The sequence below is a fragment of the Xenopus laevis genome, chromosome 3S (genome assembly GCF_017654675.1).
Source record: "Xenopus laevis strain J_2021 chromosome 3S, Xenopus_laevis_v10.1, whole genome shotgun sequence".
Lineage (NCBI taxonomy): Eukaryota > Metazoa > Chordata > Amphibia > Anura > Pipidae > Xenopus > Xenopus laevis.
This window is the reverse complement of record NC_054376.1, coordinates 125,283,980-125,303,886: the sequence shown is the minus strand read 5'-3', so window position 1 is coordinate 125,303,886 and position 19,907 is coordinate 125,283,980. Positions and strand designations below refer to the sequence as shown.

The following is a 19,907-nucleotide window of genomic DNA, read 5'->3' as shown; positions in this document are numbered from 1 at the left end:
GCACCCCCTGCTCCCCCGGTAGTTCCGCTCACTCTCTGTCTCCCGCTCACTCTCTGTCTCCCGCTCACTCTCTGTCTCCCGCTCACTCTCTGTCTCCCGCTCACTCTCTGTCTCCCGCTCACTCTCTGTCTCCCGCTCACTCTCTGTCTCCCGCTCACTCTCTGTCTCCCGCTCACTCTCTGTCTCCCGCTCACTCTCTGTCTCCCGCTCACTCTCTGTCTCCCGCTCACTCTCTGTCTCCCGCTCACTCTCTGTCTCCCGCACTCTTGCTCTCTCTCTCTCTCTCTCCTATCTGCCTTTCTTTTTTTTTTTCACTTTCTTGTCCCCTCCTGCATATCTACAGTATATCTGACTCCAAGGAAGTTTAATTTATAAATGAATGAAATAACAAGAGGAACCGCTTACCTCTCTCTCTTTCTGCAAATCCTCAAATTTTTCTTTAAGGGTCTGGAACTCAAACTGCCATTTCTCAGCCCGTAGAGACTCGGTGGAATGCTTCTTATGCAGCTCCTGGACCTGCAAAGTACAAATAGATGTACATAGAACAATGCAAAACACCCTCAATCAAAATCCTAGACATTAACCAAATATACGTTGGAAGGAGAACCCGATTCAATAGGCAGAAAACCCTCCTCAGACACCTACACTACTTTGCTGCCGTTAAATGCTCCAGTTTTTACAAGATGTTGCTTCCCCTTTTGCAGGAAAATACAGGTATAGAGTGCAGCAGCAGAGAAATCTCGCATATCAGGCACCATAAAAGTCCATCAAGGAAGTTGTCAGGAGAAAGAAAGAGGCTGCTCTGATGTTCTTCTGCTTAGGAAAATAATTAGAAACCTTTCTCACATCTTTCCTAAGCAGAAGAACATCAGAGCAGTCTCTTTCTTTCTCCTGACAACTTCCTTGACTACTTGGTGGTCAGACTGGTGGGAAACTGACCAGCAGGTGGCGCTGTTGTAACAAAATACATTCATATTAACAGCACATGTATCCCTTAATATCTTGGAATAAATAAATAATGAATGTAAATTACAAAAGTGCTTAGAATAGCACAATAACCAATTACATTAACTTATTTTAAAGGTTTACTTATCCTTTAAAAGAATGCCAATATAATGTAGTGCTTCTCTATACTGGTAAAACTAGTGTATTTGCTTCAGAAACTCTACTGTAGTTTATATAAACAAGCTGCTGTGTAGCCATGGGGGCAGCCATTCAAGCACAGGATACACAGTAGATAACAGATAAGTACTACTATAGTTTATATAAACAAGCTGCTTTGTAGCTATGGGGGCAGCCATTCAAGCACAGGATACACAGTAGATAACAGATAAGTACTACTATAGTTTATATAAACAAGCTGCTGTGTAGCCATGGGGGCAGCCATTCAAGCACAGGATACACAGTAGATAACAGATAAGTACAACTATAGTTTATATAAACAAGCTGCTGTGTAGCCATGGGGGCAGCCATTCAAGCACAGGATACACAGTAGATAACAGATAAGTACTACTATAGTTTATATAAACAAGCTGCTTTGTAGCTATGGGGGCAGCCATTCAAGCACAGGATACACAGTAGATAACAGATAAGTACTACTATAGTTTATATAAACAAGCTGCTGTGTAGCCATGGGGGCAGCCATTCAAGCACAGGATACACAGTAGATAACAGATAAGTACAACTATAGTTTATATAAACAAGCTGCTGTGTAGCCATGGGGGCAGCCCCTGTAGCTACACAGCAGCTTGTTTATATAAACTATAGTTGTGTTTCTGGAGGAAACACACCAGTTTTACCAGTGTAGGGCAACATTATTTTTTAAAATGTCACCACTGGTCTGTAAGGAAAACCTATTATTTTGCAAAAGGTTTCAGCTTTTTGAGACTTACACGTACCTGTCTGGTAAGACTTTCCACCTGCCCACGGGAGGCATTGGCCTTATGAAGCTCCTCTTCTAGCTGGCAGGTGCGCTGCATGTACACCGTGTTCCTCTCCTCCAAGAGCTTCACTTGTCTCCTCAGGTCCCCCAGATCTTCCAGCTTCTTCTTATAGGACTCCACCAGGGATTCCAGCTTCCCCACTCTGTCAGAGGAGTGACTGAAAGGCAGAAATTAGGTGACAGGTGTTTGTATAAACCAACAACACCAGTAAATGAATCTAGTGGGAAGGAACTGTGCAGTTAAAGGGGTGGTTCACCTTTACGGTAACTTTTATTATGTTATAGAACGACCAATTCTAAACAACTTTTCAATTGGTTTTCATTATGTATTTTTTATAGTTATTTGCCTTTTTCTTCTTACTCTTTGCAGCCTTCAAATGGGGGTCGCTGACTCCCATCTAAAAAAACAAATGCTCTGTAAGGCTACAAATATATTGTTACTTTTTATTACTGATCCTTCTATTCAGTCCCTCTCCTATTTATATTCCAGTCTCTTGTTCAAATCAATAGTTAATTGTGACCCTAGTAACCAGACTGCTGAAATGGCAAAATGGAGAGCTGCTGAATAAAAAGCTAAATAACTGAAAAAGCACAAATAATAAAAAATGAAAACAAATTGCAAATTATCTCAGAATATCCCTCTCTACATCATACTAAAAGTTATCTCAAAGGTGAACAACCCCTTTAAATGTAAGGTCCAAGACCTATATACACCTATAAATACTGACCATCAAATCTACTTGTATGGGTCCATGTGGTTTATTTGCATATAGCACTTAATTTTCTTTAAAGGGGAACTATCAGAAAATTGACATGTAATATAAGCTTCATAATACTGAAAAAAGAACTTTCTAAATACAATCAAATTAAATAGTCTGCATTGTTTATCTTCACTATTCCTCTCTCGTCATCTGTTTCTCTTCATTCTGTCTTCATTCAGCAGTTAAAAATAATTGCCTTTTGCACAAATCCTGCATTTAGAGAGACATGGAGGCACATTTATCAAAGGTTGAATTTCAAATTCATGTGAGTTTATAAAAAATCCCATAAACTCCCACAAACTCAAAATTTGACCAATTGAAATGTATTAAATAAATTGAATTTGTTAAACTCGGGTGATTAGGATTGACCCAAAAACTCAAATCGAATTCTCTGGAAAAAACCTGAACTTCAGGAAGGCTGCAAAAACTCCAAATTGATCCCAGGACGTCTCCCATTGACTAAAACAGCAATTTGGCGGGTTTTAGGTGGCGAATAGTCGAATTCGAGTTCTTAAAGGGCCAGAGTATGGTAAATCTCGAAAATTGAATTTAAACTCAAATCGAATTTGATCAATACCCTAGCCGAATTAGACAGTTCTGGCCTTAAAAAAACTCTAAAATTCTATATTCGAATTTTCAATTCGACCCTTGATAGATCTGCCCCATGATGTCTGGTGAGTTTAATAGAGTGAGCTCTAATACATCTGCTAGGATAGGAGCCCCCCTATAAGATATATTGGATCTAACTGTTAATGAATGAATCTGACATCCAACTGCTGCATGAAGAGAGAATGAAGAGAAACAGATGCGGAGAGAGGGATAGGGAACAAGAACTTGTTTATTTCAGAAGCAGTACAGAATTTCTTTTTTTTTTTACGATAGCTTCCCTTTAACATGAACCCAAAAATGCCAAATACAGGGTAAGGGGAGATGATATAGTAGCGTGCAAATTGATGTCCATATTGTTAACATACTCTTATTATTGTCCGAGAGCACAAGCAGCCCAGGAGGAGGAGCTATTTATACATAACTGGCACTGGGTCCCCACAACTGCCAGCCCTTACCGAAGAACATCCATCTCATCTCTAAGTGCCTGGGCCTCGTGTGCCAAGCCGGTCAGGTCCTGGTTGCGCTGTTGCAGTTCTTGCACATCCCGATCTAATTCCTCGCATCTCTGTCTGTAGTCATCTCTGGAGCTCTCCAGCCTGCAAGAAAGTCAATCCCATAAGCCCCATTCCAAATATAAATCCCCACTCTGTGGTCAGATCCCTAAAGTATGGATAGGCAAGCCCCAACGTGAATGATATCTTTAGTGAACAGCTTGAAATAAACCTGCAGCTTTACAAGAAAATATTAAAGGAACACTGTCATAGGAATTTTTTTTTTCCAAAACGCATCAGTTAATAGAGCTGCTCCAGCAGAATTCTGCACTGAAATCCATTTCTCAAAAAAGCAACAAAATTTTTTTTTTTAGATTTAATTTTTAATCTGACATGGGGCTATACATATTGTCAGTTTTCCCAGTCACGTGACTTGTGCTCTGATAAACTTCAGTCACTCTTTACTGCTGTACTGCAAGTTGGAGTGATATCACCCCTCCATTTCCCCCCCAGCAGCCTAACAACAGAACAATGGGAAGGTAACCAGACAACAGCTCCCTAACACAAGATAACAGCTGCCTGGTAGATCTAAGAACAACACTCAATAGGAAAATCCAGGTCCCACTGAGACACATTCAGTTACATTGAGTAGGAGAAACAACAGCCTGCCAGAAAGCAGTTCCATCCTAAAGTGCTGGCTCTTTCTGAAATCACATGACCAGGCAAAATGACCTGAGATGCACCTACACACCAAAATTACAACTAAATACACTTGTTGGTTCAGGAATGACATTTTATATTGTCGAGTGAATTATTTGCAGTGTAAACTGTGTAAATTAGACATAAAAATTACAACATAAAAATCATGACAAAACCCCTTTAAAGGTAAGGTAAACCTTTAAAATAAGTGAAAAGAAAGAGGCTGCTCTGATGTTCTTCTGCTTAGGAAAGATGGGAGAAAGGTCTTTAATTATTTTCCTAAGCAGAAGAAAATCAGAGCAGCCTCTTTCTCTCTCCTGACAACTTCCTTGACTACTTGGTGGTCAGACTGGTGGGAAATTGACCAGCAGGTGGCGCTGTTGGAACAAAATTCATTCATATTAACAGTACATTTATCCTTTAATATCTTGGAATAAAAACAAATAAATAATGAATGTAAATTACAAAAGTGCTTAGAAAAGTGCAATCATCAATTTTACATTCACTTATTTTAAAGGTTTACTTATCCTTTAAAAAGAGGGTTTATCACATTTCTTGTGATGGGCAGACTGTTATCCTCCAGATGTTAGCAGGCTACAACTGCCACCAACATACACAAACTACATTGCTGAAAGTTAAGACAAGGCCATATTGTCTACAAAGTTATTTAGGCACTGATTTTATCCTGTGATACTATTGCATTCATTTGAATATGCCTGCCACAAAGCAAAACAGAACTGCCGTTTTCTGCCAAAAAGAAGTAGAGGCAGTCACATGAGCACCAGGAAATACCTTCCTGTTCCATAACTAACCCCCCCAAGATTCTCTTTGACCCATTTGTTTCACCTTACCTGTAGTTTTCCTCCTGTAGTTGTTCAATCTGGCTCTGTAGAAGGAGCAACTTTTTGTTGAACATTTGGGGAGTACCCATGCCAGACTGCTCCTGCTGTTCTCTTAGGGTTCGGTTCTCACCCACCAGGTTCTTCTTTTCTTCCATAAGCAGAGAAACCTTGGGGAGGGGGTGCAGCCAAACGAAAAGAAGGAGAGGGAAAGGAGCAAGATCCCCCCAAAAATGTAAGAATGGGGGTAACAGAATAGGTGAGTTAATATGTCTGGGTGGATATAGACATAGGATATATAATATGAAAATTTAGGCTTTTTAGATGAGGTTAAACTACAACTCCCAGGATTACTTGACTATCAGTAGTATGATGGCTCATGTAGTTCAACAACATCTAAAGGGGAAGCTGGTTGCATACCCCTGCTGCAAATTTTGAACATCTTATTTTTTAAAGGGGAACTATCACAAAAATGAAAATTTAATATAAGCTTCAGCATACTGAAACTTTCTAAATACAATCAATAGAAAATTCTGAAATAATCAAGTTTATCTTCCCTATCCCTCTCTCAGCATCTGTTTCTCTTCATTCTCTCTTCATGCAGCAGTTGGGTGTCATATAATCACTGACAGTTAGATCCAATATATCTTATAGGGGGGCTCCTTTTGCCTAGAACATGCATAAGAGCTCACTATTAAAATCACCAGACATCATGTCTCTCTACATGCAGGATTTGTGCAAAAGGCAGTTATTTTGTTACATTTTGTTTGTACTGGAATCAGTCATTTGAGTGAGCTCTAATTCATCTGATAGGAAAGAAACCCCCCTATAAGATATATTGGATCTAACTGTCAATTAATATCTGACACCCAACTGCTGCATGAAGACAGAATGAAGAGAAACAGATGCCAAGGAAGGAATTGTGAATCTAAACTTGATTATTTCAGAAACGCCACAAATTGATTGTATTTAGAAAGTTTCTTATTTCAGTATGATGAAGCTTATATAAAATTTTCATTTTCACAATAGTTCCCCTTTAAATACACTAATTATTGACATGGCTATTTTATATCTAAATGTATTTCTAAATGACAAATTAATAGAAGTGTCCTCACAATAGCCAGCACCTGAATGCACCATGGGCCTCAGAGTGTCATTTTTGCAGACAAAGTGAATGAGAGGGGTTGTCTGAGGAGGAGGAAGAGGGTATATATATTTATATTTTAATGCATTTCCCCGAGAGGGCAGCACTGAGCCAGCAAGGTAGAGGTTAAACCAGCTAGGAAGGGATTTCTGTTAAGCGGTGGGGTCTGCAGTCAGCTACATGCAATACATTTATATGAGCAGCTAAATCCCATCCCAAAGGCCTTTCTACTACTAGGAAATGATGATTGTATAATTGCATCTACTGTGAGCAGCAGTGTGGTTATGGCCACAGCCAACATCATGGCACTGGATAGATATCTTTTGGGTTGGTAGAATGAATTCAGGAGAAAGAAAGAGGCTGCTCTGATGTTCTTCTGCTTAGGAAAGATGTGAGAAAGGTTTATTATAGTATTTATTATAATTCTTTCCTAAACAGAAGAACATCAGCTTCTTTCTTTCTCCTGACAACTTCCTTGACTACTTGGTGGTCAGACTGGTGGGAAACTGACCAGCAGGTGGCGCTGTTGTAACAAAATTCATTTATATTAACAGTACATGTATCCCTTAATATCTGGGAATAAAGATTGGCATAGGGCCTAATATTTGATTGTTGGCCTGGGGCAAAATAATTGGTTCCGCCTAATTTCACACGCCACCTGAGTTGTCTTATTGGGCACAGCTTCACTTGTTTGCCAACCTCAACAAATGTGTGGTTCATACCATGTATCTGTCTGGATACTAATATAATCTTGCTCCACATGTGCTATTGCAACGGTTGATCTGCCTCCTTTATCATCCACGTGCTCATTACATGGCCCTGTTTTCCAGACCTACAACTGAGGGACATGATCAGGCCATTGTAGCTTTCTACTTCTTCGACTAAACCCTTCAGTCCAAACTGCAATCATTTTAGTGAGTGGAAAAGCCATCAGGATAGGAAGAGCTACCCCAAGCGGGCACTGCAGACCCCTCTCAGTAAGAGCAGAGGAAAAAGCAGGATTAGGGCCGCAGCATTGCAATATGAGCATGCAGCAAGTTAGTGTAGCAGGCACAGGCTGGTCTTAAACTCACCCAAAATCCGGAAGCCAAACACAAATCAGCTTATAACCTTTTTAAAGGGTGAAATCACTCATTGAGGTGGGAAAGAAAAAGCAACCCCACAATAAAGTCTGCAAGTGAAAACCTCAGTATGCAATGCTGATCCTCTATATACAATGCTCCGCTTTGTGGTTCATTTGCACCTTTGAATTACTCCCCCCACAGAAAATGACAGGCCCAGCTTTCATTGCAGACTTAAATGAATACATTTGAGGGCTACGTATTTCTCTGCTTAGTGAAAAAGAAAAATACCGCTCCGTGCAGCCTCTTATTCAGATGAATTCAAGCCTCCTGTGCCAGGCAGTTTCCATTCATCTGAAAGGATAAGTAAACCTTTCAAATAAGTTAATGTGAAATTGATGAGGGAGTTATTCTAAGCACTTTTGTTATGTACATTCATTATTTATTTTCTTTTCATTCCAAGATATTAAAGGATACATGTGCTGTTAATATGAATGAATTTTGTTACAACAGCGCCACCTGCTGGTCAGTTTCCCACCAGTCTGACCACCAAGTAGTCAAGGAAGTTGTCAGGAGAAAGAAAGAGGCTGCTCTGATGTTCTTCTGCTTAGGAAAGATGAGAGAAAGGTTTCCAATTCTTTTCCTAAACAGAAGAACATCAGAGCAGCCTCTTTCTTTCTCCTGACAACTTCCTTGACTACTTGGTGGTCAGACTGGTGGGAAACTGACCAGCAGGTGGTGCTGTTGAAACAAAATTCATTCATATTAACAGTATATGTATCCCTTAATATCTTGATATAAAAACAAAATAAATAAAGAATGTACATGGCAAATATACTTAGAATAGCCATCTCATCAATTTTACATTCACTTATCATAAAGGCTTACTTATCCTTGAACGACAGGCTGCAATGAAGGGTATCAAGCATTTCTCTACCAGCAGAGAAGCATTACATGCAACATAAATATACAGATTAGATTAAAGCCCCTGCTACCAGTATAAATCACACCGCCATCACCACCACTTTAGAGCAAGGCAGCTCGGAAAATCCTTGGTCATGAACGTAAAGGCTGTTCACTGGGATTTAGAATATAAAATGCATCTATTATACGTATTATTTAAAGCAGTTAATTGTTCGAAAAATCCACTGGCTTTATTTTCCATGAAAATGAATAAAGATCTATAAAAAGGAAGCTCTGCAAAGAGATGTTACTTTTAGCCTTTGATAAGAATCTGATCAAACAATCAGGGGTATGTGCAATCAGCCCAAAAATAAATATCTAGCCTCCCTGTGATAACAGTGTTGCTATAGTAACTACAGTAGTGCATCTCTCTGCTCTTCCCCCAATAACCCAAATAGCCAAACTTTTGGCCTGGGAGTATAAGGGTAAGGGCACACCTGGAGATTCGGGGAGATTTAATCGCCCGGCGACTAATCGCCTCTTCTTTGGGGCGACTAATCTCCATGAACTGCTTCCCCGTGGCTTCCATCTGCTTCAATGAAAAAACGCCTGCCCCAATGCTTTTGCAGCATTTGAATTTCCGAAGTCGCCCGAAGTTTCCTTACCAGTAAGAACATCCCTCCCCACATCATACTAAAAGATAACTTGAAGGTGAACAACCCCTTTAATTTGAAGTCTTCTATGGAACTGAAACTTTTCTAATATAGGGGATTATCTTATTTTTGGCACTAGCTCTTGCCTGGACCCCTGTGATCATCACCATAACATTGTTTGCTTGTTTTGACATTACTGCCTTTGCTGCATTCTGCCAATTTCTTCTCAAAAGTCCATCTTGCAACAACTTCCCTTTCATAGATATTATACATTTAGGACTCCCACATTTTGGGATGGATCCAGGAAATAAAGAAAAAAAAAACTACAAGGATTTTGCTGCTGTAGAGGAAACCACCAAACAGGCAACACAAGGCACACACAGGCTGCACACAAGCACACACATTTACCTGCTGTTCTAGGTCATGGCAACGCTGCAGAATCTCGTTTTTTTCATCATTATCCTCACTTAAAAAATAGTATTTGCGGGACTGAAAGAAAAGTAGGCAATAAGGATAGTTAGGGATAATTAATGGGGGCAAGAGGCATTGCTGCATGAAGATAAAAAGTCTGATAATATAACGATACCTTGAAACAGAACAATGACGTACAATAAAGAACTTTCATCCCCCTCCAAAAAATGTGATATACATAGGAAACAATGGGGGTCAGTGGCTATATTGTGCAATTTGTACAGATGAATAAAAGAAGCAGAATAGGTGATAACCCCCTTTCCTGGCAGTGCCACAGCCCAACATGTCTATTAATATGAATGAAATGTGAAAATGTAGAATCTACATTGCTGCCACTCCTGTTTCCTTGCCAGTGACATAGATTCTACATTGTTGATAGAGAAAGTGTAAAAGGGAAACACAAATTCTGTTTGGCCCCTCTAGAACTTAAGCGTCTTTGGAAGAAACTCACCTGGCTATCATAGTTAATGTAACTTTCACTTGTTACTGCATCTGTGGGGTCCTTGCTGAGCAGCTGGGCAAAGATAAAAGGCAATGGTTAAACACACACAGTAAACACGTAGAGTACATGCTGGAAACTTGTAGCTGCTTTGATTTGCACGTGTTAAGCGGAAGGGCTACTAAATTATATTACATAATATAATTATTTTTTAATATTATAACAGAGCAGCGCAACATGTTGGGGAGTACAGAGTAGAGTCCTGCAGCAGGTCGGGTACCCGCGGGTTACCCGCAAAAACCTGCGGTACCCTGCGGGTTGAAGTTCAGGGTGCGGGTATAGACACGCTGGTCTTCTCAATAGCAATTTTTATTCCTTTTTTCTGACAACGCCTACTTCCGATGATGTAACTTCCAGTTTCCAATGACAGCACTTCCAGTACTACCCCTTTTTTTTCTGATCACGCCTACCGCCGATTATGTCACTTCCGGTTTCCAATGACAGAAGTTCCTGATTCTTGATGGTCAGCGGGTCGCGGGGCAGGGTTGCGGGTCCAAGTGGATAAGAATGCGGGTTGCGGATTGCAGGTCGGGCACGGCTTCCAAAAAATGGACCCGTGCAGGACTCTAGTACAGAGTTCATTATTCCTCTTTGCATTTAGAAAGGGAATTGGATTAAAGGGGCGGTTCACCTTTAAGGTAACTTTCATTATTTGTTATAAATGGTAACATTTATTTATTATAGAACGGCCAATTCTATGCAGCTTTTCAATTGATTTTCATTATTTATTTTTTATAGTTTTATACTTATTTGTCTTTTTCTTCGCTGTCCACTTCTAAAAAAACAAATGCTCTGTAAGGCTACAAATGTATCGTTATTGCTACTCTTTATTGCTGATCCTTCTATTCAGACTCTCTCCTATTCATATTTAAGTCTCTTATTCAAATCAATGCATGGTTGCTTGGCTCATTTGGGCCCTAGTTACCAGATTGCTTAAAATACAAATTGAAGAGCTGCTGAATAAAAGGCTAAATATCTCAATATCTTATTCAATAATAAAAAAAATTAAAACAAATTGCAAATTATCTCGGAATGTCACTCTCTACATCATACCAAAAGTTATCTCAAAGGTGAACAACCCCTTTAAATTATTATGAAATTTTGGATGCACGTTATACAGAAATAAAACAACTATTGGTGCAAATAAGACAATATCTATAGCAAATGGGCCTGGGTCAAACACATTTGACAGGTATTGTATCTATTCATGTGACTCAGCATTCCTTTGCATCCCATTAGGGAGCAATACGACAAAAGACAGTTCTTAATGACATTTCATTTTTCCATCTCTGATCCACTAAAATTCCCATTGTGTTTTGGTTGCTGAGAAATGCAGGAAGTGCTGTAGGGCTACAGGGACCACCATCCCCTACAAGGATTGTTATGGCTCTTTAGCAGAATCACAAAATCCCTACCTCCTGTATTGATTCCATCACTGCTTGCTGGACAGACTCTCCAAGTGTCATTATCTGCTGAATGTGCACTGGAAGAAAGAAGAACAATGAATAAACCTTGATCAGCAAATGTATTTCTCGTTTATTTATAATTACTCCTGTTCAAGACAACTGGTACATGGAGTATCTATAGTAATAGGTCTGATGTGTTCAAAAGAAATGGTACAGCAAGTCCATTTGATTTGACTTGTTACTATAGATACAGTCTGGATGAATGACAACTTTCACAGACACGGTACATGGAGCTTGAGCTGATCAGTCAGCCTGGGACTTTCTAAACAAACTGACCTGTAATGCCTCAGACTGAGGGAATTATCAGTCAGTGAATGAAACAACCACTTAAGACTAATAGCCCTGGATTTAATTAAGAAGCCTAGATTGAAGTCTTTGTGGGCCAATACAGTAATATCAGATTTATAACGTGCCAGCTCTCACCTTCCTTCTTGTCACAGCTGATAGCACATCCTAGCACCAGTTGCACCATTTTCCTCAGTTCAGCAACATCAGAAAACTCCCCAATCAGAGCCACATCTGGGATGTGATCATCAGAAACAGGGTGACCCAGGACCTGTTAAAGAGTAAACCAAAAGTTCATTATGTCCTCCTTTAAAGATGTCCAACAAACTGTGCCGCAATAAACACAAAATCATTTTTTAATCTTTAATATTTAAAAAAAATATACAGGTATGGGACCTGTTATCCAGAATACTCGGGACCTGGGGTTTTCCGGATAACGGATCTTTCCGTAATTTGGGTCTTCGTGCCTTAAGTCTACTAGAAATTAATTTAAACATTAAATAAACCCAATAGGCTGGTTTTGCTTCCAATAAGGATTAATTATATCTCAGTTGGGATCAAGTGCAAGCTACTCTTTTATTTTATTATTACAGAGAAAAGGGAAATCATTTTTAAAAATGTGGATTATTTGGATAAAATGGAGTCTATGGGAGATATAAGGGATCCTATACCTGTATTGTACAAAAATACTTTCAAGGTCCTAGTCCACTAATATACTTTAGATGAGCTTAGTTTATAACAAAATATAGAGCACCACACTGTTGCATTTGTGTAATGGGAGATTGGTAGAAACACTCACATCCTGGTAATATTCAAGCACACTCTGCAGGATTCGCTTCAGATTGCTGACCTAGTGAATAATAAAAGAGATGGTAGTAGATTAAACAATGCTGTCTGTAAAATCTACATCAAGCCCTACAAAAAAAAACAAAAACAATTGGATATAGCAGATTAAACAATGCGGCCCATAAACTTAATCTATGCCTTACCCGCTTTATACAAAGCTTTTGCAACCTTACCGTTAAACCAATCATATAGTGACCCACATCAGTATAAAGTAGTCAGTTTTCTAATATTTAAGTCCATTTCTCACCAGAAAGTCTTGCATTAGACACAAAGGTCCTTCTATACCCCATCAGTCTGACCACCAAGTAGTCAAGGAAGTTGTCAGGAGAAAGAAAGAGGCTGCTCTGATGTTCTTCTGCTTAGGAATAAAATAAGAAACCTTTCTCACATCTTTCCTAAGCAGAAGAACATCAGAGGAGCCTCTTTCTTTCTCCTGACAACTTCCTTGACTACTTGGTGGTCAGACTGGTGGGAAACTGACCAGCAGGTGGCGCTGTTGTAACAAAATTCATTCATATTAACAGCACAAGTATCCCTTAATATCTTGGAATAAAAACAAAATAAATAATGAATGTAAATTACAAGTGTGCTTAGAATAGCAAAAGCATCAATTTTACATTCACTTATTTTAAAGGTTTATTTATCCTTTAAAGAAGGAATCACACTTCCGGTCTTTTTTTTTTCTCTTTTTAAAGAAAAAGTAAAGCCTTTACTACAATACCTTGGTATGTTGTTGGCAGCATTTACTGTACGTGATCGTTACTTTTTTTTTTCTAAATACAGTCTATTTTTTCCTGCTTTGCTCGTTCTCAAACGGGTTGTTCACTTTTGAGAACTTTTAGTATGATGTAGAGAGTGATATTCTGAGACTATTTGCAATTTAGTTGAATTTTTTATTTTTGAAAGTTTTTGGGTTATTTATCTTTTTATTCAGCAGTTCTTCAATTTGCATCTTAAGCAATCTGGTAACTAGGGTCCAAATTACCCTAGCAACCATGCACTGATTTGAATAAGAGACTGGGATATGAATAGGAGAGGCCTGAATAGAAGGATCAGTAATAAAAAGTAACAATACATTTGTAGCCTTACAGAGCAATTATTTTTAATAGGGAGTCAGCAACGCCAATATGAAAGCTACAAAGAGCCAGAAGAAAAAGGCAAACAACTATAACCTTAAAGGTGAACCACCCCTCTAAGTTTATATAAGAAGTATCTGTTGCGGGCGCCATTTTTCCCCCCAATGTCACTAAGATGGGCGCTGTGATTCTCCTGCATATTCGCAAATCTCTCAGCCGGCTGACCCTAGCGCATCATCAATTCTCATGCATTGTTTTAGATTAAAAAATATTTCAGCGCACGAGTGTCGCTAGGCAACAGAGAAGCAGGAGAAACAGGAACTTGTTCACCAATCAGCTTAGAACAAGAATACCGTAAGTAGTAAACACTTGCCAATCAGTGTATAGTTCCTGCTTTGGCCCTGCATCCCCATGTGACTCGGCATTGCAGGAGTCCGTGTTAGAGAGCAGTACTGTTCCCAAAGGAAAAGATGCATTCATGTTCTTTATATATGCACATGCGCTGCTTCTTGATCAAAGATTATACGCATGCCGAGGGTCTTGGTACAGGAGAGCTGCATTATGGGATTTTTTTTTTCTATAAGTCTGTGGTTTTTTTTCTAAAATGTGGCATTTGAACAGCTAAATGGAAAGAAATAAAGTAGATTCTAGAGCACAGCAGAACACACTGGAGGTACAGTATAATTAATTACTGTGTTTATTAGACTTTCCTTGTCCTTTAAGAAGAACTGTTGAAGTGATGCCCAATTTGCAGACGTTTGGCAATAAATGATTATATGTCATTATGTGTGAAAGTTTTCTTATTTCTGAGGGAGCTAATTCAATTGTTACCTTAGGACTGGGTCTCAGCCCTATGGAAAAACAAATAGGTTTGTATACAAGTACAGCACAGGTACCTTTAATCGCCAATTTTCTGTGGTGTCCTTCCTTACTCTCATTAACCAGGCCTCATTAAACCAGGATGGGTCTCTGCGAAAAGAGAAGGTTGAAAAATTGCTCAGAGAGGCCAATGGCTGGAGAAAATGTAAGAGAATAATTGGTTCTGACCCTATAAAATAGGAGACAAGAAAGAGTAAAGAATAACAAAGGAACTGAGGGCAGTTGATGGGAGTCAACAGTGGAACAGACGGTGTTAGTCAAAAATAGCGTCAACGAAATACAAATGAAGCAGGCACTCATAATGAAGGCATTCTTCCACCAGGCAGAAAGAAAGCATAGAGCCTATGATTAAGTGTTTGTAACACGGAACGCATAAGGCTGCTTGTGGACATAATAAACCTTTTCTACTTTATTACAATTGCCTGGTGGAACAATGCCTTCATTTCGAGTGCCTGCTTCATTCGTATTTCGGTTTATCCGTTCCCCATGCTGAGGGCTCAGGGCGGTGCACCTGGGCTTCTTCCACATTGTAGTGAGTTATTACTCTTATTCTTAGAGATCCTTTTTCTCATTTATTCCAAAATATAGAGTCACCCCAACATTTGCAGCTAAACTCCTAGCACCACCCCCATGAGCCTTTGGCTGCTCTCTAGCAAATCGCAGAAACTTTGAATGCACTGGTGGGAACTCACATGCGATTCAAGACCTGTGCAATAGCGACTCCTCCTGTGAGATCCTCATAAGAACTGCAAGGACCAGACACTTGAAATGTCTGCATCTGATTTAGGAAAAGAGAAATAAGGGGTCAGTAACGAGGAACATCTGGAAAAAAGAGAGTATCACAGCAGAAAAGATGGATGAATGACAGAAAATTCTACAGTGCAAACAAGAATACTTGTCAAACGTATCAAACCATTCCAAGTATTCTACCCTTTAATTTTATAGCAGTGTTTGCACCGGTGATGAGCAGGTGAAAGACATCAAGACTTCAAATCTCAGCTGACTTTGCCCTCTATTTAACAATTATCCTTTATATGGTGCAGATATATTCAGCTGCCAGCTTACACTCTCTTGATGGATCAATGAAACGCACAAGCTCTAGAGAAGCCATTTCTGTATTTAATTTTGAGACGCACCATTTAGTCAAGGGCACCCCTATAGACTTGACAAAAACACAGTTATTGAGACATAGTTCCCAAAATTATATAAAATAGCAAGTGTCACCCTGCCAGCCCCTCATGTTGAGCAGCTAAAGTAGCAAGGGGGTCTGCCTATTTGGAGTATATTCTTAAAAGTTCTATTGATGAATTCTATTAATTTACTGCTTACTGTCTTTACAACTCTGGGTATAATTATCAGAATGTTACTCGTTTTTAAGTGATAACATGAGATATGGTCATATGGACACTTACAAGCAAAACACTGACACCTAGTGGTGTAAGAAAATATGGACACACAGGATTTTTAACAAGAAGAAGAAAACGTGGATTTATGATGTCATGAGGGCGCCAAGTGGGGGAGGGTATTTAACTTATTACACTGTATGTGCACAATATCCTTGAGAAAGGTCCCCAGGAGGGACCAAAACAACGCATTGTGATGTGAGAAATAAAAATTGTTATATTTTGAAATGAAAAAGGAGAGGGCGGATCCTTTATTCTCTATACCTCAAACATTGATCCAGCACCTCCAACCAACCATCGTCAGAGGTGCGGGCACTCCAGGAAAAGTATATATATATATATATGTGTGTGTGTGTGTGTGTAGATAGATATATAGATATATAGATATATAAATAAAGAACATTAAGGTAAGGTAATATAAAAAGGCATGGCAGTAGCATGACAGTCTAAAGCCACAGCTTATAAACAGGACACTATGGACATTATAGACAAATAGCAGGGGACCTTTTTACCCATAAAGCCCTGTGTATCTTGTCAGTACTATATAAATAAATGATGATGATAAAGAGGATCAGTGCACCGGAGGCCTCCCCTAGAGGAAAAGAACTTTCATATGAAGTAGAGTTGGTAGTTCTTCACAGTGAGGACAGTGAGGTTGTGGAATGCACTGCCGGGTGATGTTGTGATGCTGATTCAGTTAATGACTATAAGAGGGACTTGGATGATGATTTCTTGGACAGACATAATATCAAAGGCTATTGTGATACTAAACTCCATAGTTAGTGTATGAGTATATATAGTTTATGTGAGTGTATGGATTGGTCAGTGTGTGTGTATATATGGATGCTGGGTTTTATTTGGAGGGGTTAAACTTGATGGACTTCCTTCAAACCGATTTAACTATGTAAAGGTGGCCATAGACGCACCAATAATATTGTATGAAACTAATTTCCGTACGCTATTCAGTGCATGTATGGTGGGAGATAAGCTGACCGATATCAGCAGAAGACTTGGATATCAGTCGGCTCATCGATCGGTATTTAGTGCCTTTATGTCTTGCATAAAAAAGGGCATTAACTCAAGGGATGAAAACATAATTATGTCTCTTTATAGGTCCCTGGTGAGGCCTCATCTGGAGTATGGGGGCAGTTTTGGACTCCAGTCCTTAAGAGGGATATAAATGAGCTGGAGAGAGTGCAGAGACTAAGTGCAACTAAACTGGTTAGAGGGAGTTAAATTATGAGGGGAGATTGACAAGGTTGGGGTTGTTTTCTCTGGAAAAAAGGCGCTTGTGAGGGGACATGATTAGACTTTACAAGTACATTAGAGGACATTATAGACAAATAGCAGGGGACCTTTTTACCCATAAAGAGAATCACATACCAGAGGCCACCCCTTCAGACTAGAGGAAAAGAAGTTTCATTTAAAGGAACAGAGTAGGGGGTTCATCACAGTCAGGACAGTGAGGTTGGGGAATGCACTGCCGGGTGATGTTGTGATGCTGATTCAGTTAATGACTATAAGAGGGACTTGGATGATTTCTTGGACAAACAAGAGTATTAAAGGCTATTGTGATACTAAACTCTATAGTTAGCGTATGGGTATATATAGTGTATGTGAGTGTATGGAGGTCATACCTCCCACTATTTTGGAAGTAAAAAGATGAACAAAAAAAAAAATTTCCGCACGTAGCGCAGCAATTTTTTTTGTCCACACCCCTTTCTGTGACCACACCCCCTAATTACCATGTTTGTTTTACAAAATTTGGCAGGTTATGAAAGTTTGAAAATATTTCTCCTTATCTAAACTGTGTTTTTGTGTCTCAAAATTGTTACAAAGTATCTTATTTGCACCTGTTAGCTGTTCTGGGCTCTCTGCTAAAAGTCAATTAAGTGAGAAACTTTGTTTCTTTTTCTGGCTGTTCAGTGCATAGAAAAGAGGGACTTTCCAGTACAAATGAGGGACTGCGGGTTGAGCTGTCAAAAGAGGGACTGTCACTCCAAAAAAGGGACAGTTGGGAGGTATGCTCGGAGGTGTGTGTATAGATGCTGGGTTTTATTTGGAGGAAAAATTGTTTTCACCCTTCCCACGCAAATTAGGATTCGGTTCAGTATTCAGCTGAATCTTTCGCTAAGGATTTGAGGGTCTGGCAGAATCCAAATGAGTGTATTGGGCGCATCCCTAATATTCATTTAATTTAGACTTTTTTCACTGCACATATTGTGTTATATTTGGGCTACTCTTGAAGTGCCTCTTGGCTGGTTTTGTAGCCGACTTTGACTGGTTTTGAAGAGTAACCTACCTGAGTGCAGCTGAAAGTGAGCAGGTTAAACAGGACTAACTGACCCCATGACATGGGCCCCACCATTAAGTAAAACAAAAGAGATCGGCGCTGCCACAGCAAGTTCACTAGAAACAGGTTGAATTAAATGAAAGTTACGGGTCGTGCAACCTGTTGCTCTCCAGCTATTCCTGAACTCTCACAGCAGCGCCATTTCTCTATCAGAAGCCAAAATGACGTACCCATGTCAGCAGCGAGTCGCACAGTTCCGCTTCCCGTTTGCTGCTCATAGTCACTCCGCCGCCGGCCTCTCCCGTCACTCGGCACCGAGCTTACACTTTATTCACAGTGGGCAGGGCCCAGAGAACTCTTTTTTCAATTTTGTCCTTCCTTGGTCGCCGTATACACCACGTGACGCTCAAGCCGTGTACCTTCGCCAATCAGAAGGCGGCTTCCTCTCGTTGCCCCTAGCTACATTTCCTGTAAAATTCTGTAGGACCTCGCCAAAGGGGTGTCCGTAGCGGTGCCTGATTAAAAAACGAATGGTGGCGGTGTGACGTGTCTGTCCCATACAATTTTTAGTCCCCCGGCACGACTATATTTAGATTGTGTGACGCGCTGGGCCCGTCCCTTGCATCAGATGGCCTTGTCTGTAGTAACCGTGTGAATAGGCACTTGTTGGACACACCTATTAACCCTTGCCTTGTTTATGTATCTGAGTGGGACATTGCAGCAGGGTATTACTCTAGAATTTCCAAGCCGGTCTGACCTGTTTATAAATACTGGGAACCTCGAGCCATTCAGCTTTATAGCTTCCACAGGAAAAGCTTTAGCAAAATATCTGCCACCAGCCTTTAATGTTCACACTTACCTCCCAACTGTCCCTTTTTCGGAGGGACAGTCCCTCTTTTGACAGCTCAACCCGCAGTCCCTCATTTGTACTGGAAAGTCCCTCTTTTCTCTGCACTGAACAGCCAGAAAAAGAAACAAAGTTTCTCACTTAATTGGCTTTTAGCAGAGAGCCCAGAACAGCTAACAGGTGCAAATAAGATACTTTGTAACAATTTTGAGACACAAAAACACAGTTTAGATAAGGAGAAATATTTTCAAACTTTCATAACCTGCCAAATTTTGTAAAACGAACATGGTAATTAGGGGGTGTGGCCACAGAAAGGGGTGTGGTCAAAAATTGCTGCTACGTGCGGGAAAAATTTTTTTGTCCCTCTTTTTACTTCCAAAATGTTGGGAGGTATGCACACATACCCTGACATTTTCTACCAGGGTTGCCAGGTCTAATTTACAAAACAAGTCGGCTACAAAACCAGCCCAAAACTAGCAAACGGGCACTTCAAACATAGCCTAAACCCGGCACGATAGGTGCAGTGGAAAAAGTCTAAAAGATAAATGAATATCTGTGAAAATACGCCTTTCTCAAATTTTTCTCTGAGGGTAAGACTTGACGGTGCGGCTCGAGCCGCCACGTCGCCATGCGATGAAACACATGTTCTGTAGATACAGGAAGTGAAAGAGAAATCGCAGGTAAGAACTAAATTTATCTGACTGTCGGATGAAAACGCAGCATCACATGGCGACGTGTTG

The 19,907-nt window shown here is 39.9% G+C and overlaps 1 protein-coding gene across 1 annotated transcript in view; it reads right to left on the bottom strand.

Annotated features, from left to right (window-relative positions):
- LOC108703487 (protein Hook homolog 2-like) overlaps positions 1–18,796 on the bottom strand; it is a 28,659-nt gene extending 9,863 nt beyond the window's left edge. Inside the window, exons 1-12 of the mRNA XM_018239637.2 lie at positions 18,551–18,796; positions 15,317–15,402; positions 14,642–14,714; positions 12,623–12,673; positions 11,962–12,094; positions 11,488–11,555; positions 10,025–10,087; positions 9,511–9,591; positions 5,354–5,511; positions 3,768–3,908; positions 1,899–2,100; positions 406–516 (exon numbers count right to left, since the gene is read on the bottom strand). Coding sequence (XP_018095126.1) covers positions 406–516; positions 1,899–2,100; positions 3,768–3,908; positions 5,354–5,511; positions 9,511–9,591; positions 10,025–10,087; positions 11,488–11,555; positions 11,962–12,094; positions 12,623–12,673; positions 14,642–14,714; positions 15,317–15,402; positions 18,551–18,598 — 1,215 coding nt within the window. The 5' untranslated portion in view covers positions 18,599–18,796. The remainder of the gene's footprint in view (positions 1–405; positions 517–1,898; positions 2,101–3,767; positions 3,909–5,353; positions 5,512–9,510; positions 9,592–10,024; positions 10,088–11,487; positions 11,556–11,961; positions 12,095–12,622; positions 12,674–14,641; positions 14,715–15,316; positions 15,403–18,550) is intronic.
- Between the last annotated feature and the right edge of the window lie 1,111 nt (positions 18,797–19,907).